We start from the raw sequence: 26836 nt of genomic DNA, 5'->3' as shown, positions 1-26836 counted from the left end.
CCAAGGCAGCAAACCTAGGGGAAACACTGATGACTATATGATAATGTCATTATTCTCTTAGGTCATCCTTCTTCCTCTGTGTCCCACCATCGTCTGAGAGACACTCATGTATCGTCTCCTGGCTTCAGAGACAGATCACCCCTGAGAGTGATCCCCTGGACAACCAGAGGGAATGAAGTAGGGAGGGAGTTTGTGTTCTACGCTCCTCCTCCACTGATCGTATTATCGGACGATGATGATGATGATGTGCCAGAACACATACTAGTATTGGACAGTGAGGATGAAGAGGAGCAGAGCCAGGGGAGCAATTCCTCATGTCCAATTGTGGTGCTGGACAGTGACAGTGACACTGTGGTGCTTGACAGTGACAATGACTTTGTTCACTATATTGATGACTTTGAGGAGGAGGAGGAGAACGAGGAAGACAATGACTTGGTGGAGGATCCATGCCACCCTCCCAAGGCAGCAAACCTCAGAGGGGAAACACTGATGACTATATGATAATATAGAAGCAGCGAGTGAAAGAGTAGATATGACACCTAGCTTCCACATCATAAAAGGACACCAGACACTTTTCATAATCTACAAACACTCCCAGCTTCTCTGGCTTCCGTTTCAAGGAGAGGGGGACTATGTTTTGTGAGAGCTTCATATTTATTTGCTTCCAGCCACATAGTCCAGTATCCTTTCTGAGGTGACAGTGCACAATTATCATTCCTGCTACCGGACTCTGTGACCACTCCTACAATCCATTCGGTTTTCCCCTTGACCTGCACCTCAAAGTAGAATCTTCCTGATGCGAATCCCTCCTTTGCCAAGACATCAGTGGTCTCGCAAAACCTCTTTGGATGGTCAGGAACATCCTGGTTTGTGTTGCTGAGACTTGCTTGTTTCCCATCCTCAGACAGGATGAGCCAACACTGGGAGGTATATTGAAAAATATGATAAATAGGCTACGGGATGGCAGATTGCAAACATATTCAATGGCATGTAATTAGTAGGCAATTGTATATCACAGATGAATCCTGACAATTGAATGCCATTGAGATTGATACTCGGTAGCCTAATAGTGATAATGACTTCTATTTGAATACAGTTATGGCCTCATTATTTTGCATTCCTTGTTTTGTGGTAAACGAATCTCTTTCTGATGGTCCCGTTCACAAACCGAAGGTGATAAGTGACGTAATAATTATGGCGAAATAAATGTTCGTTCAGACAATACAGCCAAAGGCGGAACAACACTGATGTTCTCATAATGTAATTATAGAAATAGCTCAATTAGACTGTAGACTGCTATGGAGGTATATTGAAAAATATGATGATAAATAGGCTACGGGATGGCAGATTGCAAACATATTCAATGGCATGTAATTAGTAGGCAATTGTTTATCACAGATGAATCCTGACAATTGATGGTTGATGCATGGGGGAGGGTCATCTTATTCTCAATGATCTCTTTCTGATCGTTTCCGATCACCACACAAAGGATGCCAATTCCTCCAACAAGCCCTTCAAACCATCCCCCACCAGAAAGGTTGTACTAAATTCTCTCAACCACGGCAGTTCTCGCGCCTGTCCCAGTCTGTTTGTCCTTGCGAACATGGTTTCAGCCCCTTCTTGCCTATAGACAACTGTACAATCATTCATCATTTGTGTGCACTCCTTCATAATAGCCTACGTGAGAGGCAATATTTCTTATGTCGGTGGAAATGGTATCCATTTCAAAGCGTTTCTCCTCTTTCACCCTTCTGCCAGCGCAGTTGCTCATTTCTGTCTGATGATGCATCGGTAACGTTAGCTACCTTAGCTAGCTAGCACCTGGTGGTAACGTTAGCTACCGTAGCTGGCTAGCACCTGGTGGTAACGTTAGCTACCGTAGCTAGCTAGCACCTGGTGGTAACGTTAGTAACGTTAGACCTCTACCGTTCCTGTAGGATGAAAACTAATTGGACTGATTGATTTATTGATACATTTGATTGATTTCAGAATTCCAATGTCATGATCGGCCACTGAATTATCACATGTTATAGACAACATAAACTATGAAAGCAAATGTTTACTTGTGTGTAATAGAAGGTGCAATGGCTGTTGTTAGTAAGCTGTTGAACACTTCATGGCTGTATAAAATCCAGTTCTACACCAGCAGAGAAATGGTTGTAACCCTCAAATGTAACCTCACACATTCAAACGACTGTTTTTACTTGAATTTGAATGATTGTAGAATGCCTCTGCGTTTTGAATCTTTTTTTCTAATGTCAAAAACTTCTCTGCCCAAATAAAAACGATTTCTATCTTTATGATCAGTGCTTAGTTAGCTAGCACCTGGTGGTAACATTAGCTACCTTAGCTAGCTAGCACCTGGTGGTAACATTAGCTACCTTAGCTAGCTAGCACCTGGTGGTAACGTTAGCTACCGTGGCTAGCTAGCACCTGGTGGTAACATTAGCTACCGTAGCTGGCTAACACCTGGTGGTAACATTAGCTACCTTAGCTAGCTAGCACCTGGTGGTAACGTTAGCTACCGTAGCTAGCACCTGGTGGTAACGTTAGCTACCGTAGCTAGCACCTGGTGGTGACGTTAGCTACCATAGCTAGCACCTGGTGGTAACGTTAGTGTAAGAGTCTCTAGGCACAGAGGGAGGTCGACACAAAGGAACAGCTGTACAAACGTGTTTGTTAACGTACAGCACGGCTCAGCAGGGCTAACACACACACACTGCACCGTCACTGACGGGCTAACACACACACTGCACCGTCACTGACGGGCTAACACACACACACTGCACCGTCACTGACGGGCTAGTAACCTAATTTTTAACCTAAGTATTACTTAATTACCTAAGTAATACTAAGTGCAGCGCGCGGCCGTCACTGCCGCTCAAACTTTCCATACAGTGTGTGTGTGTGTGTGTGTGTGTGTGTGTGTGTGTGTGTGTGTGTGTGTGTGTGTGTGTGTGTGTGTGTGTGTGTGTGTGTGTGTGTGTGTGTGTGTGTGTGTGTGTGTGTGTGTTGTGGTCGCTCGTATCTGTGGACTGTTTAGCTCTAGCAACCCGCACAGCTCCAGTGAGAAGGGGGCAAAGGACGACAGATGCCGTGTGTACGTGTTATATAGGCGGAGGGTCCCGTCCCTCGTGACACAAGCGTCGCCTGGGCCAGCCAATGGGCTGGCGCAGTGTAATTCAGTTTCTGATGAGGTCACGCAGGGGGCGTTCCCCATAGTGAGATACGAGAACTGAAGGCACTACAACTAGAAATCAGACAGTAACTCATTTTTTTTCTACAATGCTGAATGCTGCTGTTTAAATTGTTTTAACTTGAAACCAGTTGGTCACTGAGTAGTGAGTAACAGACTCAGTGAGTACTGTTTTTGTTGCTTGAATAAAGGCTGGCAGTCTTTAATAGCCAAATGTTGTGGACTATACTGGGGAAGTATTTGTTATTATTCAGGAGTAAAACAATAAATACAAATATCGGATTGATATCGGTATCGCAGATACCTGAAGCCCAGGTATCGGTAGTGAAAAAATGGGATCGGGACATCCCTACCTAATTTCATCCAATACAGGCCTTTCAATATCTTATTGATAATCACAACCTAGAGAAACAAGATTTCTACAGGTATTTACAACTGAAGCATTACTACTTCTATAAGAATATAAAGAATAATGAGGTTTCTGAAATGAGTCTCGTCAACATTTTTATTGATGCGTATAAGGGCAACACCCACAAGAAACTGGTGTCAAGAATTATACAGAAGAGTATACAGTCCACCAAGAATCACTCCACCTTATATGTTAGGGATAAGTGGGAGAAGGAAGCAAACATAGTCCTAACTGAGGAAGAATGGTTGAACATATGTAAAATACAATCCACCACCTCTAGCTCTGGACAATGGAGAGAATTTTCATGGAAGAACAGGTTTTTTATTACCCCAAGAAGAAAATACTTACAGAATGGTACACCGGGAACTGGGAATTGCTGGAGAGAGTGCAACAATTCAATGGCTCATTTCTATCACATTTTTGGGGAATGCAGGGGTGCTGGCCCAAAAAGGTGACAAAATAATTTTCACTGAAAACGACGGAAATTATCATTGCGCGGCGCCCAGGCACCTTCCTATGATGCATGCTATAATTTTTATATACAAGCTCTGTTCAAGGGACACATATAAAGCCTGTCAGTGTTATTCAGACCTATGAAGCAGCGGTAACAATAATGAAAACGCATCTATTAGAATTAGAAGAAAGATGTATTTATTTTGTAAACATATTTTGTTTGTTTTTGTTTTTGTTTTTTTGTTTTGTCACTTAAAACATTTATTCCCACATACATGAAACCACACATCAATCGCAAAAAAGAAAAGTCGCTTTGGATAAAGGCATCTGTTAAATGCCCAAAAATGTAAATGTATCATGAGACTTGTTAACCAAGGGCAGTGTGGTGAGTGGGAATGTAACGATGGACATATGTGCTGAGAGAACATTCCACAACAAACAGTATCAAAACTAAACTTCAAAATGGGAATTTCTTAACAAGGTTCCCATACGTAGGGACGTCTACAGCTCCATGAGGGCTTTTATTTCATTAATGCATGACGCCTTCTTGTCGGTGGGGTTCTTGGAGCCGAAAGCCTTGTCCACCAGATCCTGCTTCTGCCTCTGAATCTTCACCATGTTCTCCTCCACAGAGTCCTTCACGATGAACTTGGTGATGAAGACGTCTCTCTTCTGGCCCAGGCGGTGACAGCGATCCACACACTGGTCCTCTGCTGCAGGGTTCCACGCTGGATCCATGAGGAAAACACGTTGAGTCGCACCCGCCAGCTTTGAGTGACAGCAGCATGATCGTGGGGCCGTCAGGAGCGGGGCTCTGGAACTCCTGGATGACCTGGGGCTGCCTCTTCTTTTTTTTTCTTCTTTAAAAAAAAAAAAAAAGATTCAAACATTTTTACAATATAATTGAAGACATTTTTTCTTGTTTCCCCGCCCCCTTGTATCCACCCCCTCCCCCCCCACCCACTATTGTGCGGCAACGCCCAACGACAACACAACAAAAATATTATAATAATAAGACAAAACACACATGCCTACATACACACACACACACACACACACACACACACAATAATACATTCATTAGGGATGCGCTATGATATTAACAGCAATTCACATCACCGTGCATCCCTACAAGAAACACTGTCCATCAAACAATAGTACCTGAAGCTGCCCTTCTTGCCATAAAATCTATATGTGGTTGCCATATTTTTGTCTTGACTCTTATGTCGTATATTATAGTATATTTTATCTAATGGAATGTAGCTAGAGATTTCATTTAACCAATGTGATATTGTAGGAGAGTAATCGGATTTCCAATGGATTGCAATACACTTCTTTGCAGCAATCAAAGCAAGATCAATATATATTTTTTTCAATTCATTCCAAGGATCCATATTGATTGTGCCTAAAAGACACAAGCGAGATGATTTTGCAATGTGAATATTTAAACATAATGCTATCGTGTCAATTACAAAGTTCCAAAATGTTAACAACAAATTACATGACCAAAACATATGGTAAAAGTCCCCTTTCTGTTTTTTGCAGCGCCAGCACAAAAAGGACATTTCATTATTCATTTTATAAAGTTTTGCAGGTGTATAAAAAGTTCTATGCAACATTTTTAAAATAAGGAGTTTGTGCCTCATATTGTAAGAACATTTATGAACTTTAAGACAAAAGAAAGACCAGTCCTCTTTACTTATATCCATGTCTAAATCCTTTTCCCATTTACACCTCGTAGCATCTGTACTTGTAGACAAGCATTCAAGCAGAGATAAATAAACTTGAGAAATACATTTAGAACTTTGAACCTCCTTATTGATAAGGCCTTCTATTTTGGAGGGCTTGGGTTCTTCAAGAGTGCCTTGAGTTGTCTGTATCATATGGCGGATTTGAAAAAATCAAAATAATTGTGTGGAAGATAAATTATATTTTGACTTTAACTGAAGGAAAGAAACAAATGTACCACTGTCGTAAAGATGTGTTATTTCCCTTATCCCCATGTCGTACCAAGACTTGAAGGTGTCATCATTAAAACAAGATGTAAAATTGGGGTTTCTCCAGATAGGAGTATAGGGCGAAAGGTGTTCCTTGTGACCCATACGTTTATGGGAGTTCTTCCATTAGTAAACTGTTAATAATAATAGGATTATTTGTGATTTTTTTTAAACCTGTTGTAAACCAATATAAGGCAGCCAGGTATCTCAGTTCATATGGAAGAATGTCATAAGATTCCAGTCTTGACCATGCGCTAGATGAGCTAGAGAACCACTGCCTAATCTGGGTAAGTTGGGCAGCCAGAAAGTAAATGTTAAGGTTCGGTAGGTTTAATCATTATATAATCATCATTTAATCATTTAGTCATTTAAAGGCAATATTTAGTAGTTTATAGTAGTTCATATTTAGAGTTTTTAGTCTTGACTTGAACATGTTTGCTGATAGTCCACTGGGAATTTCTTGGACCCAGAAATGGTGATTCTTATGAACTTTTAGGATTGAAATGTCATCTATAGGCCTAGTGGATGAAATTCAACTTGGTTGCTAAAAGTTGCATGTTGGGCAATTTGATCAATTAGCATATTATGCTAATTAATCGGGGAAAAACTGAAAATGGCAATCATTTTGCTTCTAGTTAACTTCAAAAGGTGATCTAAGAGTCTAAGTCCATGTTTGTGTTATCCAGAAAGTAATCTAGTAGCCTACCATGCTGAGTAAAAAAAAAAAAAAAATATTTCTATAGAGCTAGATCCGTTTTACATTGGGGTATTGAATGTCATTTGTTGCTTTTTTTCAGTTTGCCAAATACATTTATTCAACTACAGTATACTATTTGCCTAGGGGGGGGAAAGTGCCTCCGGAACCAGAATGTAGTTATTTGTTTCTCCAGTGGGGGAGTAGTGCCGCAGCAACACCATTCCCCTGCTCAGTGTAAACACTGGCTACCAAGCTAACTGCTAACCACGTCTCCTACTGCCAGATAGATCCATCATCCTTCTCTGTCGTAGTCTGTCCTTCATGTCTTTACATGTGAGGCACATCTATCCTCTGTTTACATGTGAGGCATATCTATCCTCTGTTTCAGCCACTTGTTTCTCTTGTACGCCTCAACATGGTGAGTGTTTTGCTCGTTTTTAGCCTTTCCTGACAGCTAGAGATCCATACTTCTGTTCATGCATTGGTCTTAGTGTATTTCAAAAATAATCTCAACACATTTATTTATTTGACATGGTCATTATATCACACCTTCAGGCAATTGGTCCAGGTGCACACTGACCAGTGACACCGAATAAATGTCTCTATTTAAACCTACATGTTTAATCAGAACTATTCACTCTCTCTCTCTCTCTGTCTCTGTCTCTGTCTCTCTGTGTCTCTCTCTCCCTCTCTCTCTCCCTCTTCCTCTCCCTCTCTCTCCCCTTCTCTCTCTCTCTGTCTCTGTCTCTCTGTGTCTCTCTCTCCCTCTCCCTCTCTCTCTCTTTCTCTCTCTCTCTGTGTCTGTCTCTCTCTCTCTCTCTGTCACACACACACACACACACACACACACACACACACACACACACACACACACACACACACACACACACACACATGATGTCTCAAAGCATTCTGCTCAGTTTGACTATCCTAGTGAGTTTATTCACAATTTACAGGATACTGAAGTAACGGTTATCCTAAGAATTCCATTTTTCCTTTGCTATCCAACTTCAGGAACTGGGTGCTATAATAGCTCTTTCTCTGGTAATCCAAGTTAATCTTCTCTCCCCGGTTCTGTACCCAGATATACCACATCCCCTGGATATCTACGCCGGTGCGGACGGCCCTGGCAATCTGGCACCAGCTGACCAAGCATGAGGTCAGATGGTTTTCTGTTCTGTCCACTCCTCCCACCCCTCTACTGATGTCTCCATGCCTTTTAGTTAATTAATCCAAATCCACATGACCTGACATACAACAGCTGCAGTTCTTGTCTGTCATTTGGTGTCAGTCTTTGCCTCTCTCAAGGAATTAAGAATATGCATACAGTATATCTCAAAAGTGAGTACACCCTTTAGATTTTTGCAAATATTCTGTCATATCCTTTCAGGGGATAACACTATCTTAATGAAGCTTTGATATAACTTAAAGTTGTCAGTGTGCTGCTTGAATGACAGTATAGATTTATTGTCCATTGAAAATTACTCAGTACACAGCTGTTAATGTCTAAACAGCTGGCAACAAAAGTGAGTACACCCCATAGTGAACATGTCTAAATTGTGCCCAATGTGTCAATATTTTGTGTGACCACCATTGTTATCTAGCACTGCTTTAACCCTCCTGGGCATGGAATTCACCAGAGCTGCACAGGTTGCTTCTGGAATCTTCTTCCACTCCTCCACTCCTACATCACGGAGCCCACGGATGTTGGACACCTTGCACTCCTCCACCTTCCTCTTGACCATGATGCTGCCACCACCATGCTTGACTGTAGGCAAAACACATTTGTCTTGGTACTCCTCACCAGGGTGCCGCCACACACGCCGGACACCATCTGACCCAAACAGGTTTATTTTGGTCTCATCAGACCACAGGACATGGTTCCAGTAACTCATGTTCTTGGATTCATTGTCTTCAGCAAACTGTTTGCGGGCTTTCTTATGCATCGGTTTCAGAAGAGGCTTCTGTCTGGGGCGACGGCCATACAAACTGATCTGATGCAGTGTGCGGCGTATGGTCTGGGCACTGACAGGCTGACATCCCACTTCTGCAACCTCTGCAGCAATGCTGGAAGCACTCGCACATCTATTTTTGGAAACCAACCTCTGGATATGACGCTGAGCACGTGGACTCAACTTCTTTGGTCGACCCTGGCGAGGCCTGTTCCGAGTGGAACCTGTCCTGGAAAACCGCTGTATGATCTTAGCCACTGTGCTGCAACTCATTTTCAGGGTGTTGGCAATCTTCTTATAGCCAAGGCCATCTTTGTGAAGCGCAATAATCCTTTTTTTCAGCCGCTCAGAGAGTTCCTTGCCATGAGGTGCCATGTTGTCCAGCATTCAGAGAGAATTGTGCCCAAAACACCAAATTTAACAGCCCTGCTTATCATTTACACCTGAATCCTTGTAACACTAACGAGTCACATGACACCAGGGTGGGAAAACAACATCATTGGGCACAATTAGGACATTCACTTTTGTTGCCAGCTGTTTAGACATTAACAGCTGTGTACTGAGTAATTTTCAAAGGACAATAAATCTATACTGTTATTCAAGCAGTACACGGACTACTTTAAGTTATATCAAAGTTTCAGTAGGATAATGTTATCCCCTGAAAGGATATAACAGAATATTTGCAAAAATCTAAAGGGTGTACTCACTTTTGAGATATACTGTATTATTAGTGATTAACAGTATGTCCAGAAAGGGGGTATTAGTCAAGCCAACAAGGACTCAATTGAATTGATAAATCCGATGAAGCTACGCAGATTTGGAAGAACTGTATTCCCCTCTCTCTCCTACATAAGTATGAGAAACACATCATGGTGTTTGGTGTAGCGCTTTGTCTTGGTGCAGTAGGTGTACTGTTTATGTGGAGGTCTGTCTGTTTCTGAAGGGGGACCCCCCTGTGCTCTTCCGTTGACAGATCCCAGAGCTGGCCAAGTCCTCCGTGCTGATGAGGGACAGGAGGAGGGCGGAGGAGACCCTCCAGGCCATGCAGCGGGCCGGGCCCGCCACTCTGCAGGTTCATTTTACATTGACATGTTTGGCATTTAGCAGACGCCTTATTCCAAAGAGACTTACAATCGATACATTTGACCAAGGAAGTGAATCATCAATTCACCAGTTCTAGCAGGAGGCGTAATCTAGCTCAGGCCAGGGGCCACTGGCAGTCGTCGTGAAAAAGTATTTTGTTGTTGTTGTAGAGACAGTACAAGGGGGGCACTGAAGAGACAGTACAAGGGGGACACTGAAGAGACAGTACAAGGGGGGCAGTAGAGTCTTAGGAGACACAGTATAGGGGAAAAGCAGGTGTCTCAGGAGACGTAGTGCTGGGGGATGGTAATGTCTCAGGAGGAGCAGTTAAGGTGTAGCCTGAAGAGATGGGTCTTCAGTCTCCGACGGAAGATGGGTAGTGACTCTGCAGTTCTGACAGCTGTGGGCAGCTCATTCCACCCGCAGGGAGCCAGGTCACTGCCATAACCGCCATGAGTCATGACTAGTCTGAATATGAGTTATATTGAATGTACCACATTTTTGAGGGTTCTGTTTGAGTAAAACAGCATAGTTTATGACCAACACAAGGGGGTGGGACAAGTTACCAGTCACCCAAACAATGAGTATTGGATATGTGGTGCAGCTAGTTAGTTCATCAGGAGAATGATGTCCTCCCCCCTAAAAGTAGCATTTTATTAGCCCAACCGGCACCATATTGTGTTTGACAACCAAAGACAGGATTGTGAACAGAGCGCTGTCCCTCCAGGTGATCTCGGACTTCGACATGACCCTGACCAGATTCGCCCACAACGGGACGCGATGCCCCACCACTCATAGTGAGTACACAGGTCACAGGTCACAGTCATCAAGGCTGGGGGTCTGGGTCACCACATTAACACTAGAACAGCCATGTGACTTTCATGACTTTTCCTAGATATGTGCGTTCTACCACCCAGTATCCTTACATTTTCAAAATCACATCGAGATAAGCTAATATAAAGCTATTTTGCCGTTTTTCTGTGGAGGAAGCAGGCTAATTTACAAGCGGCCAACTATTGGTCGTTATGTGTAAATAGCAGCTTGAGCATTGTAAAGAGGCGGCTCTTTTAGTAGGTAGTTTAAAGGACCAACAAAGGTTAAAGGTTAGCATTATTCCAAATTCCACTGAATATTGTCCTTTGAAGCTCAACTTCCAATTTGCAGATATTCTGAATAACGACCTTCTGATCAACGACGACTCTAAGAGGAAGGTGAGGACAGTCACTCAGTCACAACACGACTAGAATGACGTGCATATTCTGGTAAGATGGGGATATACTGTATGTGCTGTTGTTCTCTGATAACCTCTGTAAGGGCTCCCTTGCTAAAGAGATGACTATCTCAATAGGACCTGTTAATGCATAGGGGTGGGTGGGTGTGTGTGTGTCTGTGTCTGTGTCTGTGTCTGACTGACTGACTGACTGACTGACTGTCTTACTGTCTGTCTCACAGTCCCACACACTCCTTTCACTGTCTCCTGTCTCCTGTCCGTAGATGAGGGAGCTGTTGAACACGTACTACCCCATAGAGGTGGACGCAGGCCGCACCGTCGAGGAGAAGCTGCCCCTAATGGTTGAATGGTGAGTGGCCAACAGACTGGCAGGCTGACAGGTTCAACAGACTGGCAGAGCAGCAGACTGGCAGACTGACAGGTTCAACAGACTGGCAGACTGGCAGAGCAACAGACTGGCAGACTGGCAGGTTCAACAGAAAGTGTTTCCAGTTCTGATATATTTTCCCCTCTGTGTCTCCCTGGCATATACACATCTTAGGTGGCAGACACACAGCTGTGTAGTTGAGTACCCTGTGCTTGTCTCTCCAGGTGGACCAAAGTCCATGAGCTGCTGATCCACCAGAAGGTCAGGAGGGACTTACTGGCCCAGGCCGTGAAGGAGTCCAGCGCCATGCTCAGGTCAGACCACTACAGAACCTGCTTTTACAAACAACGGTCAGAATGCCTTAAGAGTGGAATATATACTGTATGTTTTGGTAAATGGACTGACTTATATAGCACCTTATTCCAAAGCGCTTTACAACAGCCTCTCATTCACCCATTCACACACACATTCACACCAATGGCGGCAAGCTACTATGCAAGGCGCCGGCCCGCTCACTGGGAGCATTTTGGGGTTCAGTGTCTTGCCCAAGGACACTTCGACATGTGGCCAGTCGGGACTCGAACCGCCGATCTGCCAACCTTGCGATCATTAGACGCCGACTCTACCTCCTGCGCCACAGCCGCCCCTGAAATATTTCAAAAATATTAAATATTTCATATGCCACGATCGTGGTTTTTGTGATGAATGACAATCAAATATACAAAACCCAGTTCTCCTGAATTAGTTGTGGGATTAACATTGTGCTAGCTAGTTTAAGCTGTCATGCTGGTGTGGCCGTTATGAATCTAATGCTGTGGTTTTGAATTCAGCAAGGTTAGGGTTAGGGTAACCCTCTTATCTCCGTATCTGTCTGTGTGTCCAGGGAGGGCTACAAGGTGTTCTTCGACCTTCTGCAGGAGCAGCAGGTCCCTCTGTTGATCTTCTCTGCCGGGGTGGGAGACGTGCTGGAGGAGGTGATCAGGCAGAACCAGGTGTTCCACCCCAACGTCCACGTCATCTCCAACTACATGGACTTCGACCAGAGCGTGAGTCGCTAGCTCCCCGATTGGCTAAATCCTAGACCTATCTAAATCCTAGACCTGGGATAGCGGGGGGCCGTGGGCATGATTCATGGTTCATGGTTCACCGTTTTTTGCTTGGATTTCAATCGGAGCCTCTCTCTCTGCCGCCCTCTGTCTTCCCCCAGGGTGTACTGCGGGCGTTCAAAGGCCAGCTGATCCACACGTTCAACAAGCGGGAGGGCGCTCTGCTCCACGCGGCCCACTTCACAGAGCTGCAGGCCCGGCCCAACGTGCTGCTGCTGGGGGACTCCCTGGGGGACCTGACCATGGCTGACGGCCTGGCCCACACAGAACACCTGCTCACCATAGGCTTCCTCAACGACCAGGTGAGGAACCAGCGGGAGATGAGTCGCTCTTTGTATTATTTATTCAAATGACAGTGTACATACATATTTTAAAGCGGAAATTGTGCTTAGTTGTAGTTTGTATAAACCGTATATTGATCTGGTGTGAGTTGCTCATCAGTATTCATGATGCAGAGATGGACATGTTTTAGCCCATATTGTGAGATGGATATATTTTGGGGGTGATACATTTTTAAAAAATGTTACTTATTAACAACAACAACAAAAAAAGACACAAAAATAAAAAACACTCACAGTTACTCTCCCCACCCCTCCCCCCCACCCCACCCAGGGGACCCCTGACCTTTGTGAATATGAGCAGATAGCCTCACATAGCAGCCAAATAACAGTATCCTCCCCCATCGATGACGGGATCAACAGATAGAATGTAGTTCCTACATTAAATATATTTATACACATGAAAATGTTTGAAACAGGTCTGCATATTCACAAACTCGCACGTACAAAAAAGGTAAAGTATAAAAAATAAAATAAAAAAAGAGAATAGTTAGAGAAATAAAATAAAAATAAATAGATAGAGATGGATGGATATTGACAGTGATGTGCTTCTTCATCAGGTGGAGGAGAGGAAAGAGTCCTACATCGACTCTTACGACATCGTGGTGGTGAAGGACGAGACCATGGACGTCCCCAACGGCGTCCTGGACTACATCACCACGGGCAAGTGAGCCCGGGAGGAAGTGATGTCATGGCGGGCCAGAGCTGGGGTCGGGTCACTTCCTGTTAGCATTAGCATGGAGCATCAGGAATCATCCAGCCAAACCCCCCACGGTGATCGACTCCCATCACAGACACAATGGTTAACAGTTCCTCACACACAGATGCCTGCTGGAGCAACACTGCAGCCCATAGGTACCGCAAAAACACAACTCAAGACTGATTTTATAGATTTTGAAAGCCCTTTGTTCTATGTATGTGGCCGACCGGTGCTATGAATCATCTCAAACCCCACCTGTATGTACAGTATAGGTATGCACTTGTACAGTATGTTTGTGCAGTGTCTCAAACGCCTGACTGTGTCGTCACTGTGCCTCTCACACACTCAAGATGCAACAGAAAAACCTCAGATGTTTATGTCACATGGATATAATAACCCTGTATGGCTGCCATTTCTCAAAAAAAAAAGTGAAGACAGTTTTTAGTATGTATCACAAAGGTGCTGTGTCTTCTTTCATTTGGATTTTCTTTTTCTTTTTCACTTCAAATTCTTGTTTCATGTTAAGGGAATTTGATTAAGCCAAATGAAGTACATCATGCAGGGTTCCCACGGGTCCTTGAAATACTTTAAAGTTTGTGAATTCGAGAAAAAATAATACGAGATACCCAAGTATACGCTATATACACCCACCTTCATTTACCCAAGTATACGCTATATACACCCACCTTCATTTTGGTGGATTGGCTCAATAGGAAATAATGAAATGCAATATGCAACACTCCTTTGCACGTGCTTGTAATTAACAGTAGGCCTACAGTGTAGCTCATTAATGATTTGTGTTGAGATTTTAAAGTTGAGAGATGATTGGTTTGATGGTTAATTTAATGAATGAATGAATTAGTTAATTCTCTTTAGAAATGTAAATGTAGGTTATTACAATAGAACACATTCCATGATTTTTCATATTATTTATACATTCAGTAAATCTGCTCTGGATGAGCCCAACATATAATAAATAGACTTTTATTTAAAAAAAAAAAAACTTTTAAAAGATTGTTATAAAGGCAGAGAAGTATATTCCCCAAATAACCAGAAAGGCCGTGCATAAGTACACATAGGGCACCTACAGTACTGTGTAAGTAATGGGACAATTAAGCATTTTTTTCTTTTTTTGGCGCTACACTCCAAGAGTTTGTATTTGAAATCAAGACGCTGGGTGTTCTCTGAGGATGCTCAGCCAGGCCTATCCGCTTGTTAAGTCTGACGTCAAAAGTGACGTTTAGCCATTTCCGAGTCCAAATCAGAAATTCCCCGCACCGGAGTACCTGTGAACTACAGCGGTAGAATGACAGTTTAATCGTTTTTTAGACTCGGATCTATTAATACAACAAGGGACACAGCACTTTACCGTTTTCTCCATATTGTCAGGGTATTTGAGCCTCGGAAAAGCGCTATATAAATATAATTAATTATTATTATTATTTCGGCATCTCGAAGACAGCGCCTCAGCCAACGTTGGCCCCGGAAATACGTCACGACTTAACAAGCGGATACCATAGCCAAGTTCAGTTGTTGTTTGTTTTGATGTTGTTCTGCCTCAAGTCTCCTCTTCAGAAAATCAAATGCATGTTCAATATGGTTTAAATCTGTAGATTGACTTGGCCAGTCAACAACTCTCCACTTTGTGGCCCTAGAATAAGCTGCCTGTAGGGTACATGTTTATGAATAAGCTGCCTGTAGGGTACATGTTTATGAACTAGAATAAGCTGCCTGTAGGGTACATCATGTTTATGAACTCCCTAAGGGGACATTTAGTCTTCTTTTGGCTCTACACTCCAAAGGCTTGCATGTGAAATCAAACAATGGACCTATCGCTAAGCCACGCCCCAAAATAGAAATTGTCCAATCATATCACAGCAAGGCAGAAAACTCGGGACAAACAACTCGCTAATATCTGATGGTGAAAAGCTTCTAGACTAAATATTCTTGTCATCTTTAAAAAAAAAAAAAAAACATGTCTATTACTTGCTGTGGTAAATCAGAAATCAGACTCCTGCCATTGAATGTCATTCAGTCACGGTCGGTCAGTCAGTCACTGTCAGTGAAGCGTTGTTTGTTTGTCCGAGTTTTCAAAGGGGGGGCGTGGCTTAGCGTTAGGTCCATTACTAGCCTCCGCAGGCTCACTAACCTGCCCATCCTTCTTGAGGAGAACTAGCGGTTTGCACCTTGCAGTGACGTGTAGGTAGCCTACCTCCCAGAGAGGTAGTGTTGATCTGTGTTGTTTTGGTCTTTTTCTTAATGAAGGTGAGCATTCTTTGGTAATCTACAGTGGACGTCTTATTGGCCGTCCAGCCTGTTTGTGGTTTCTGAGCTCACCAGTGCTTTCTTTCTAATGATGTTACAAACTGTTGATTTTAGCAAGCCTCATGTTTTGGCTTCATGTTTCTGATGATAGTTTAGATTTTTCTGCCTAATAATAACTTATTTATACAGATATAGATATACAGATAACAGTGTTTCCTCTACATGCATTTCATCGTGGCGGGCCGCCACGATGGAATTTCCTCCGCCACCATTCAGATTTCTCAAAAAAAAAAAAAAAAAAAGTTCTCAAAAAAAAAAAAAAAAAAACATTTTAGCTGATTAAAATATATCTGATCCTAGATCAGCGCTATAATGGATGTTGACTAAAAGTGCACCTAAATCCACGCCCATCTCTCTCTAACCGCTGATCCAAAATCAGATTAATGACATTCAGTTGACGACGTGACACAAGGGCTCCTGATTGGTCTAAATGTGAACTGTGGTATTATTGTTATTGTGTACAGGCCACCGTAGTGACATCCGGGGGGTATTCCATCAACATCGCTAAAGGGAAAATCCAGGTTTAGTCTGATAAATCTCGCGAGAGTTCTTACAAATATCCAGGCATGCTTGAGTGTGTTGTTGACAATCGTTCATGTCCTTCATTAAACGTTTAGCTTTGTCATTTGATACGCCGCCTACGACTACCATCTCTCTGCACTACAGTAAACAGTTAATCAGTAACGTTAGCCGCTTTTGTGCTCATGTAGGCCTACTTCGTATTATATTATAGCTGATGATCTTTGTGTGTGTATGTGACTGTCAGTCACAAGTTTATATTCTGTATATTCATTATTTATTTTTTTGGGCCATCCTCTAGTTTTGGCTGTGATTAAAAAAAAAAAAAAAACGTTGTTTTGAGCGCGCGTGCGCGTTTCATGCGCGTGCACGCGAAAAAATCGCGCGCGCGGTCACGGCCACCCGCCACCATTGTAAAAATTCCTGGAGGAAACACTGGATAAATATAGAACAAAAATAATACAGAACTAAATAGCAGAACTAGATAAGCAAAAGGGTTTTAAATGTAACAAATAATGTCAAGTAAAATGCATCATCCATTATGGTCAGTTGAGTAGTACTATAATAGTGTTCATTTATACTTTAGGAATATGTACATTCAAAAAATATCAAAGAGTTCATACAAAGTACAAAGTCATGTTACATTACCAGTGGCTCATCATCATCAACATCCGGTTAAGCACTTTATTCTGCACATACACACTGTTCTGATAAGCAAGATGTCTGTTCACACTATGACTCCACCTCTCTGTGGCACACAGATGGAATTTTGCCACAGATGGAATTCTGCTTTATATTTCTATACGCTCTGGATTACGGCCTTTTAAGATGGGTTCATTAACACCAGAACAGCCATGGGTGGGGTCAATTTGACCCTGTGAGTAAAAACTGTTTATATCTTTGCACTCGATCAAATTTCAGGACCCTCCTTTCATGACTTTTCCTAGATATGTGCGTTCCACCGCCCAGTATCCTTACATTTTTTAAATCACACCAGGATAAGCTGGTATAAAGCTATTTTGCAGTTTTTTCTGTGTAAGAAAAGGCAACTAGTGGTCGTTGTATGTAAATAGCTGCTTCCCAGCATAAAGACTATGTTCATTTGACCCCCGAGGCGACTCTTATAGCAGGTAAAGTAGGCACGGCTGTTCTAGTGTTAAAAGGGTAGGCTTCTTTTGTTGGGTACCTCTGAAGAGAGAGTACCACTGTAAGCATTCAATACTCCAAATATTGTCCATGAAGCCTGTACAGTAAGGGTTAATATATATGTTACGGTACATGTGGGAAAACTAGGGTTAGGGTTAGGTGATAGGGTGCTACGGTTAAGGTTAGGGTCAGGTTTAGGGGTAGGGTTAGGGTTAGGATTAGGGTTAGGGGTAGGGTTAGACATGCCAGCATGTATTAAGTGGATGTAGCACCTAACCCTAACCCTAGTTTTCCCACATGTACCGTCTTCCCACATGTACCGTAACATATACACTACTGTACTGTACTCACAACGCTCCTTCTGAGACTCCTGTTTGAGGGCTGTTTAGCTGTTGTACCTCTTAAAGAAAAGTTGCAAGTATTATTTTTGTAAAAACCTGTTTTATTGGTGTAAACATCAGGGACAATTAAGGTGCTGGTTTGGTACAGTAGGTCAACTTTTAAATGCAATCACTTGGGTCACACATGACCAAATCATGCAACAAAAATCTGAACTTCTGTAAGACTATTTCACCACTCTGTGGAATGTTATGGCACAACTGTTATGGTATCACTGAATTAAATATTTCACTGTATGAAAAAATGTCTCTCTTTGAATGTTTTGCAGCATGTGTTCTGTCCTGAGAGGGTGGGTGGCTGGGGGTGTGTGTGTGCGTGTGTGTGTGTGTGCGTGTGCGTGTGTGTGTGTGTGTGTGTGTGTGTGTGCTCCTCATCACAACTCCTCGTGCAGGGTCTCGTTGTCCTCTTCCTTCTTCAGCTTCAGCTCGTCAGGCGTGATCACTCCGTCTTTGTTGCGGTCCTGGTTCCTAAACATGTCGGCGATGACCTCATCGGCGTCCATTCCCGGCTTCATACGACCTTTACCCTCGGCCACCTGGAGCTTGATGAAGTCTCCGAACTGGAAAGGTTCAAATAAGTTGAGAGAACGAAAGGGGAGAAGTGTGAGGAGGAGGAGGAGAATCACAACATTTTTACATTTATTTTTTAAACAAACACAGTCACAGTTGTTTCATAGCCATGATAAGCGTAAGTCAGGTTTGTTCCTCTCGTCTTTACAGTACTCTTAAATCACCTGGATACTAATGTAGGGTTGGGTGATATCCAGATTTCCTTATTCACAATATTACTAAACTCACTATATGAGCAAAAACCTCCAGAAAAAGCAGGACCTAGCACTTGTAGTTATTCACATACAGCACCTGGAGGTTTATGCACATCACAGACTATTCTCTGTAACTGAACAATATCACGATATGCTCCAAATATCATTATATCATTATATTCAATAATATCGACCCAGCCCGAAGTTGGAGCATTAAACCTATTTTTCCTGGTTTATTTATTATTATTATTATTATGAATTTTTATGCACCCAAATTGTGGAATGCACTGCCAGTTTACATTAGGGATGCAACCTCAGCAAAGTCAAGACTAAAAACCCATCTTTTTAATATTGCCTTTAAACGACTAAATAATTCAATTATGATTATATGATAATTGGAGCACTTTGAGCTGCAATGTTTGCAGGAAAAGCGCTAAACAAATAAAAAGTTATTATTATTATTATTATTATTTAGCGTACCTCTTCCACGGGCACCTCCTCGTTCTTGTTGAAATCCAGGGCCTGGAAGAGCAGTTCTGGGGCCTCCTCCACCCACACGAACAGGTACCCCTCTGGGACGCCCTTCTGCAGGGTCACCAGCTCCAGCTCAAACAGCAGCACGGCGCTGCCCGGGACGTCGGTGCCTGGAGGAGAGAGAGAGAGAGACGGACGTTGAATAAAGACGGTGGAGGGTCAGTGTTGAGGTTGCGTGTGTGTGTGTGTCTGTGTATATAGGAGGGTCAGTGTTGAGGTTGTGTGTGTGTGTATATAGGAGGGTCAGTGTTGAGGTTGCGTGCGTGGCGTGCGTGTACACATACAAATGTTGCGTTATCTGTGGAAAATGTGGCGTCTGGTACTCTTGTGTTCCTGCCCCCTAAGGGCATCAATAACTGTGTACTGCCCGATCACCTCTCTTACTACACTGGCTCCCCGCTGGGGGGGGGACCTTAACTACTCCTCCTGAGACATCTACTACCCCCCAGCACTGCGTCTCCTGAGACACCTGCTTTTTCCCAATACTGTGTCTCCTAAGACTTCGACTGCCCCCCTTGTATTGTTTCTCAGTTTCTCCAGTGTCTTTAAATTGTTTTAGTATATATATCACAGAGACTGGCAATGGCCCCGGGCCTGAGCTAGATTACTCTTCCTGCTGCAACTGGTGAACTGATGATTCACTTGCTCAGTCAAATGTATTGATTGTAAGTCGCTTTGGAATAAGGCGTCTGCTAAATGCCAAAAATGTAAATGTAAATGGCTGTTCGGTGTGCGTCCCTGTGACGGGTCTTCTCACCCCCTTTTTCTCCGTGACCCAGGTGGGGGGGTACGACCACCTCCCTCTTCTCGCCCACACACATGCCCCGCAGACCCTCGTCCAGCCCGTCGATGACCTTGTCCGCCCCCAGCACCGCGTCCTGCAAGTTGTCATAGTCACTCCTGAGGGGCGTGAGGGAAAACAAAAACACTGGTAAGGAGTACACCACATAACCGTGTAATAACCTAGTGGTAACCAGTTACACTGTATACTGTATATCAGTATTCCCATAAGGGATACAGACTTACATCATTTTTTACATTTGAACCATTTAGCTTTTATCCAAACGACGTCATTTTGAAAGAAACTGATAAAAAACAAACAAAAAAACAACAACAGCTCGAGCCATGAAACAGAGGTTCAGAGAAAGAGAGCAAAAAATGGGTAAAGAGCGATGCTAAAGGCTCTTATTTGAATTGTGTAGATGCTGATATGAGCTTTAAAGCACCTCAGTATCCCCGTAGGTTGGTCTAGACAGGTTGACGTGGTTGTACTCACGAGGAGAAGAGGAGGGTCCCGTCCAGCAGAGAGCAGTTGTAGTGGTAGTGGATGAGGTCGTCCGCGTCGCTGGTCTCGTTGCACACCTCAGGCTTGTGGGTGACCCGGACCTCCACCTGGTCCTTGGGATTGTGGAAGTCGATGACGTGGATGTCAAAGACCAGCACCGCCGAGCCGGGGATGTCCTTCCCTACATGACCAGAGTCAGTCAGTCACACAACCACACCAAGATAAACTACTGTATGTTGCGTATGACAATCGGGTAGTATCCCTCTGTTCTCTGTGATGTTAACAGCTAACAATAGACCTATCGCTAAGCCACGCCCCAAAATAGAAATTGTCCAATCATATCACAGAAAAAGTCACTACAGGCAGAAAACTCGGACGAACAACTCGCTTATATATCGGATGGTGAAAAATGTCTAGACTAAATATTCTAATAATCTAAAGATCTAATAATCTTAAAAAAAACATGTCTATTACTTGCTGTGGTAAATCAGAAATTTGAACTCCTGCCATTGTAAGTCATTAAATGTCATTCAGTCATGGTTAGGTCGGTCAGTCACTGTCAGTGAAGAATTTGTGCGAGCGTTGTTTGTTTGTCCGAGTTTTCAAAGGGGGGCGAGACCAGCGGCATAGCGATAGGTCTATTGAGCGATTGCACTTCAAACTGCAGCACAGGAATAATGGTTAACAAGGTTTAGACAGACATACTCATATACAGTTCCTATACAGCCTCTTACCTGCTCCCTGCTCTCCGTAGGCCATGTGGGGGGGCAGAATGACCCTCCTCTTCTCCCCGATGCAGACCCCCTGCAGGCCCTTGTCCATGCCGGAGATCACATAGCCCATCCCGATGTAGGTGTTGTATGTGCTGTTCCTCTGGTAACTTAGCAACGGAGCAAGAAAGAGGGTGGGATTCAGTACGGCAAGCAGCCGTAAATCCTTTATAAATGCGCCAAAGCTTCTTGAGTTTTATTATATTATTATTATATCTCGAGTCATATTTTGCCCAGAAATATTTCAGAATGTTGCCAAAGAAATTATCTCAATATTGACTAGTAGTCAATAGAACTCCTCAAATTCTAACATTAGATTTTTTTTTTTTACTACATTTGTGTCAAGCTTTCCTCTGTGTGCAGTTAAATTACATTTTCTATGTGTACAACATGAACATACAAGTTGACATACAGTCTCAAGCTAAGTGCCAACTGTGTACATCTGTGTTAACTGTGTTAATCTTTGAACTATATATATATTTTTGGGTTTTTTCTTCTGCATTGATATTAGAAGAAACTGGACACAAGTAAAAGCAAACACCCAGTAGGCCTCTGTTAGTTGTCCTTGGTATAGGCCTCAGTGCTCTAACCACAGATCCAGGGAGTATTTAAGGGGTGGATTGAGACTAGGGTAATATCCAAGAGTTCTGGAACTTCTACCCTGATAAGCGGACATAGCTCACCTGGTGTCGAAGGTGTCTCCGTTCAGGAAGGTTCCGTTGTAGTGGTAGCGTATGTAGTCCCCGGTGATGGACTTGCGTGTGCACGGCTCGGGGAGCACCTGACTTTCCACTGTGATGTCATCCTTGGCGTTGTGTAAGTCCACCATCAGGACGTCGAACACCAGTGTGGCCTGAGGGGGGATGTCTGCACCTAGAGAGAGAGAAAATAGGAGTTCACTTTCACTTTCTTTAAAGTACTGTACTAGAAGAGAATTTTTCCAGAGATAATAAATTGCCAATCGCTACACCTCACTTATAATATCATTTTAGCAATCAATTGAGCATTACACCCACAAAACATACACACACACACATTCTAAGGGCGTTTGTAATTGCACAGCACTGTCCTCATTGCATCTGGACACATGGGCGGAGGGATCTTAATGCTAATAGAGGTATCAATAACTGTCTGAAAAAAAAAATGGACTGCACTTATATAGCGCCTTTACCCAAAGCGTAACAACGGCCTCTCATTCACCCATTCACACACACACATTCACACACCAATGGCGGCAAGCTACCATGCATGGCGCCGACCCGCTCACTGGGAGCAATTTGGGGTTCAGACACTTCGACATGTGGTCAGCCGGGGCTCGAACCGCCGATCTGCCAACCTTGCGATCATTACACGATGGCTCTACCTCCTGCGCCACAGCCGCCCCACAGAATAGAGCCCACGGTGGACCACTGACTAAGTTGTAGTCAGTGAATCAACACCAGTCGGTCTGTCAGGAACCCAACCGTAGTACTTAGATGCAGCTCTATCATTAGAGGATTTCCTCCAGCTCACTAACAGATAAGATAATGGCTATGTGGCCCTATTTGTCTGTGGTGGTAACATAAAATGATGGTATGAACATTGTCATTTTGTGGAAGCACACTAAAAACTAAAATAAACACATTCATCCCTGCATATGTTTGCATTTAAACATAGTTTTTAAACATAGTTTTCATGACTTCTGTATGTAGGCTTATTCAATTAAAACAGTTCAGGGGGTAGTTGAATAAGAGTTTCTCATAAGTAAATGAATGAATGAATGAATGGTCTTTATTGTCATTGATATAGTACAGGTACCAAACAACGACATTTGGGAGGGGTGGCTCCCCTGGTGCTAGGAAAGAAAAAAAAACTAAAAAACAAGAAGGGAAAGCAAAGGAGTGTAAGTTAACTGCCACTATTCTAGCAGCAATTTGAATCGGTAGAATCTTATTTAATCTCATACTTGTTCAGAGAAACAGGCGGTACATATCAATACCGAAAGACTCATGTTGATTCTCCCTCCTCCCTTTTTTCAGGGTTCCCACACTTTCTGAAACATCAATTCAAGCACCTTTCACCTTTTTTCTCTGCAATACAGAGACTTATTAACTAGTTGACGAGCTAAGTAAAACATTTTGGAATATGTTTTATTCTTTTTTTTGAGAGAGAGAGAGAGAGAGAGAGAGAGAGAGAGAGAGAGAGAGAGAGAGAGAGAGAGAGAGAGAGAGAGAGAGAGAGGGAATTCAAGCACTTTCAATGACCTGTGTCTATTTTCAAAAACTATTTTTTTCTCAAATTCACAAACTTTCAAGGATTTCAAGGACCCGTGGGAATGTATTTGTCTATACTGACCATATCCTTTCTCTCCGTAGGCCAGGAAGGGAGGGATGACGATGTGCCGGGTCTCTCCCACGCACATCCCCAGCAGACCCTCATCCATGCCCTTGATCAGCCAGCCCTCCCCCACCAAGGTGTCGTGGGTCTGCTGCCTACTGTAGCTACAGGGGACTCATACAAGCGCAACGTCAGACACACACACACACCCTCCCCTCACACATCTGGAAGACACAGTAGAGACAGAAAAAAACGACAGGGGGCTGTCATTCGGACATTGCAGTGGGATCAGGGTTAGGGTTAAGAGACATTAGGGTGTGAGACATTTTATTATATATATTTTTTTTTTAAATATATTTATGTCCTATGCACCAACCACACCAAGTCAATTTCCTGTATGTGCGAATATACTCAGCAATAAAAAAGTTCAGATTTTTACATCTAACCATTCATCAGTGATATCATATGGAATCCTTCCCATCCCTACCCCCCCCCCCCCCCCCTCCCTCTCTCTCTCTCTCTCTCCCTCTCTCGCTCACCTAGATTCAAAGGTGCTGCCGTCCAGGAGGGTGCCGTTGAAATGGTAACGGACGAAGTCGGTCCGCATCACGGAGCGTTTGCAGTCTTGGGGGGTGCTGATGGTGTTGGTCAGGACCAGGTCGGCCTTGTTCCAGAGGTCCAGCAGAAGAATGTCAAACACCAGAGTGGAGTCTGGAGGGACCACCTCGCCTGGTAGGGGGGATGGGGGGAGGGACATACATTCAAATACACAATCGAATGAAAATCGGAATCTGTTTTCCCGCCAAGGCAATCATAATATAGGCGTATGAAATAACGTTTAAGTGTATCTTAAGGTATTTAGGCTACTCTGTCGTCTGACGGGTGTGATATTCACACCCAATGCATGGAAACTATGAGCAGAAAGTATATTTTGGGAGATTTGATGCCAACTAAAATGTATTCAGCTATTTAAAGGGATGCTCACTTTTACCCTCGTCAATGAAACCAGCCCCCAAAGTCTGGTCCTACATACAAAAACAAAAGTATTTTAGCATATCTGTCCATATTTCAATGTCAGTGGACTGGGAATTTACGGAAATTAAAGATCAGGTAAGACACAATGTCTTTGAATTCATTGTGAAGACGATTATTGTCTTGAAACTGCATTTCCCCCCATGTGTTCTCTCCTGGAGTAATGTGCTCCCTACTGCCAAACAGGAAGTGGCATTGCTGTCCTAAAAGAGCTGGGTAGTCTGGGTAATCTGGGTAGTCTGGACATACGAGCAGTGTGGATGAGGGCGGAAGAGGCCCCGGGCCTGAGCTGGATTACTCTTCCTGCTACGACTGGTGGATCGATGATTCACTTGCTTAGTATTCAAATGTATTGATTGTAAGTCGCTTTGGAATAAGCCGTCTGCTAAATGCCAAAAATATAGTAAAATATAAATATAACAGCAAAATGTGCATGACATAGAAAAAAGTATTTCTGAATAAAAAAGAAGATTACATATTAATATATACGAAGAATTCTGCATGATATTAGAATATACTACTACAGTATAAATATGTACTTTATCTATATTGTTTACAACAGAGTGAACAGGGGCAGCTACCTGCTTAATAAAAAGATAGTTTTAGAGTGTTTTATATTATGCCGAATGTAAAATTCTATGATGTATGATATATTTTAATGTTTGATATTTGTAATGTAGGTTTTAATGTTTGATATTTGTAATTTAAAGTATGTTTTAAATGTAAAATGTTATTTGTAATGTTTTAAATGTGGACCCCACTAAAAGTAGGTCATGCCTGGTTATAGCTAATGGGGATCCTTGCAATAAATAAACAAAGATATGCAGGTAAAAACTGTCCGGATCATCCTATATCTATCTGGATCTATCTTGTTGCAACAACTGGTAAAACAGATACACATTTAAAAATGTGAAGCATCCCTTTAGTAGCCTATATCAGTAATAAATACATTAATTTATATGAATAACATTTTCTCTCTTTTTTCCTTATTTTTTTTCTCTTTCTATCTGTCTGACAGTAATAATAAATAATAATAATAATAATAATAATAATAATAAGACATATTTATTTGTATAGCACTTTTCCTGCAAACGTTGCAGCTCAAAGTGCTCCACTCCACTCCAGCCACCGCCTAAAGGATTTGGGCTGAATGATGAAGTGTAGTTTACCTGCTCCCGCGGCTCCGTAGGCCAGATGCGGGGGCACGGTGAGCCTCCTGCGCTCGTTGACACACATGCCCTGCAGCCCTTTATCCACCCCCAGGATGAGGCGCCCCTGGCCGGTCTGCCCCACCGTCGGAGCTCCGCGCTCATAGCTGAGCAGGCCAGGGCATGAGAGAGAGAGAGAGAGAGAGGGGAGTGAGTTAGTGAGAGGTTTAACAGGAAGGAAGGAAAGAATTATGCCTACATAATACACTCATTTTATGACGAGGAGTAATACGTTGATTCATCGTTGTCGTTTGTCGTATAATAGTCTCACAATGCTGCACTTCATTTATAGCATAGCTGCAGATAAGAAGACTTATTTGCAATGAATTCAGTTGCACAGTTTGTGTACGATAAGTCAAGGTATATAATCTATAATCGGACACTTTTGCTCCCACTTGAACCCATGCCGTGCACAAGAGTGTGGCATTGTGCAGTTTTTTTCCACATGACACGGTGTTGCGCTTTTAGGACCTCATAGATAGACTATAGTCCATACATGTAAGACCAACACGCAGAACTTCTAATGAATAATAGCAAAAACAAAAAAAACTTAAATGTCGTTTTTTTCTCAAAGAAGATAGTATTTTACGTGTTTACCTCGAATCGAACGTCTTTCCGCCCAGGATTGTCACATTGTAGTGATAACGGACAAAATCTCCACTTTTCACTTCTCTGGGACACAGTTTGGGTATCGAGTATCTGTCCACGACGATGTCGCCGATGGTAGGGTTGCACCGCACGTCAGGACACAACGCACTGAGGATTACTATTAAAACACAGCTTGCAAACAACATCTTTAAATAGTCTTAGTGGAATCCTTAAAAAACGGATTCAAATGATAAATAAAAATAAAATAAAAACTGTTAACTGTGGGCCTGCATTCGTCTGGAAACACTTCACTCTCCTCCACGCATTCGCTCTTCTCTCCACTGAAACTGCACCGAGAGAGAGAGATTTCGGAGGAGAACGGGGGGCTAACCCGAGGAAGGGGGGCTGAACTCTCCTGGCAA

At 43.0% G+C, this 26836-nt stretch overlaps 2 protein-coding genes across 2 annotated transcripts; one reads left to right on the top strand and one right to left on the bottom strand.

The window, feature by feature from the left end:
• Positions 1-7029: 7029 nt before the first annotated feature.
• On the top strand, positions 7030-13528 carry LOC308167412 (7-methylguanosine phosphate-specific 5'-nucleotidase-like). The gene is made up of 10 exons (XM_080541829.1): positions 7030-7170; positions 7837-7911; positions 9678-9776; positions 10515-10584; positions 10952-10998; positions 11282-11367; positions 11610-11699; positions 12269-12431; positions 12593-12793; positions 13390-13528. Exons 1-10 carry the CDS (start codon positions 7168-7170, stop codon positions 13498-13500), a joined length of 945 nt encoding a protein of 314 aa, XP_080397955.1. The 5' UTR covers positions 7030-7167; the 3' UTR covers positions 13501-13528.
• A 4763-nt stretch (positions 13529-18291) lies between these two features.
• On the bottom strand, positions 18292-26620 carry fkbp10b (FKBP prolyl isomerase 10b; the record flags this gene model as incomplete). The annotated part of the gene is made up of 10 exons (XM_080541923.1): positions 18292-18477; positions 19162-19325; positions 19973-20115; positions 20492-20681; positions 21235-21380; positions 21954-22143; positions 23605-23750; positions 24126-24315; positions 25788-25933; positions 26424-26620. 10 exons carry the CDS (start codon positions 26618-26620, stop codon positions 18292-18294), a joined length of 1698 nt encoding a protein of 565 aa, XP_080398049.1.
• Positions 26621-26836: the final 216 nt, after the last annotated feature.

The sequence above is a fragment of the Nansenia antarctica genome (assembly GCF_963989245.1).
Source record: "Nansenia antarctica genome assembly, chromosome: 11".
In the NCBI taxonomy this organism is placed as follows: domain Eukaryota; kingdom Metazoa; phylum Chordata; class Actinopteri; order Argentiniformes; family Microstomatidae; genus Nansenia; species Nansenia antarctica.
The sequence above is the reverse complement of the archived record's forward strand: the minus strand, read 5'-3'. Positions and strand labels throughout refer to the sequence as shown.

Coding starts and splice junctions, on each gene's coding strand:
- LOC308167412 (XM_080541829.1), top strand. Junction 11,368..11,609: donor CTGCCCCTAATGGTTGAATG/GTGAGTGGCCAA, acceptor TTGTCTCTCCAG/GTGGACCAAAGTCCATGAGC. Junction 11,700..12,268: donor GAGTCCAGCGCCATGCTCAG/GTCAGACCACTA, acceptor CTGTGTGTCCAG/GGAGGGCTACAAGGTGTTCT.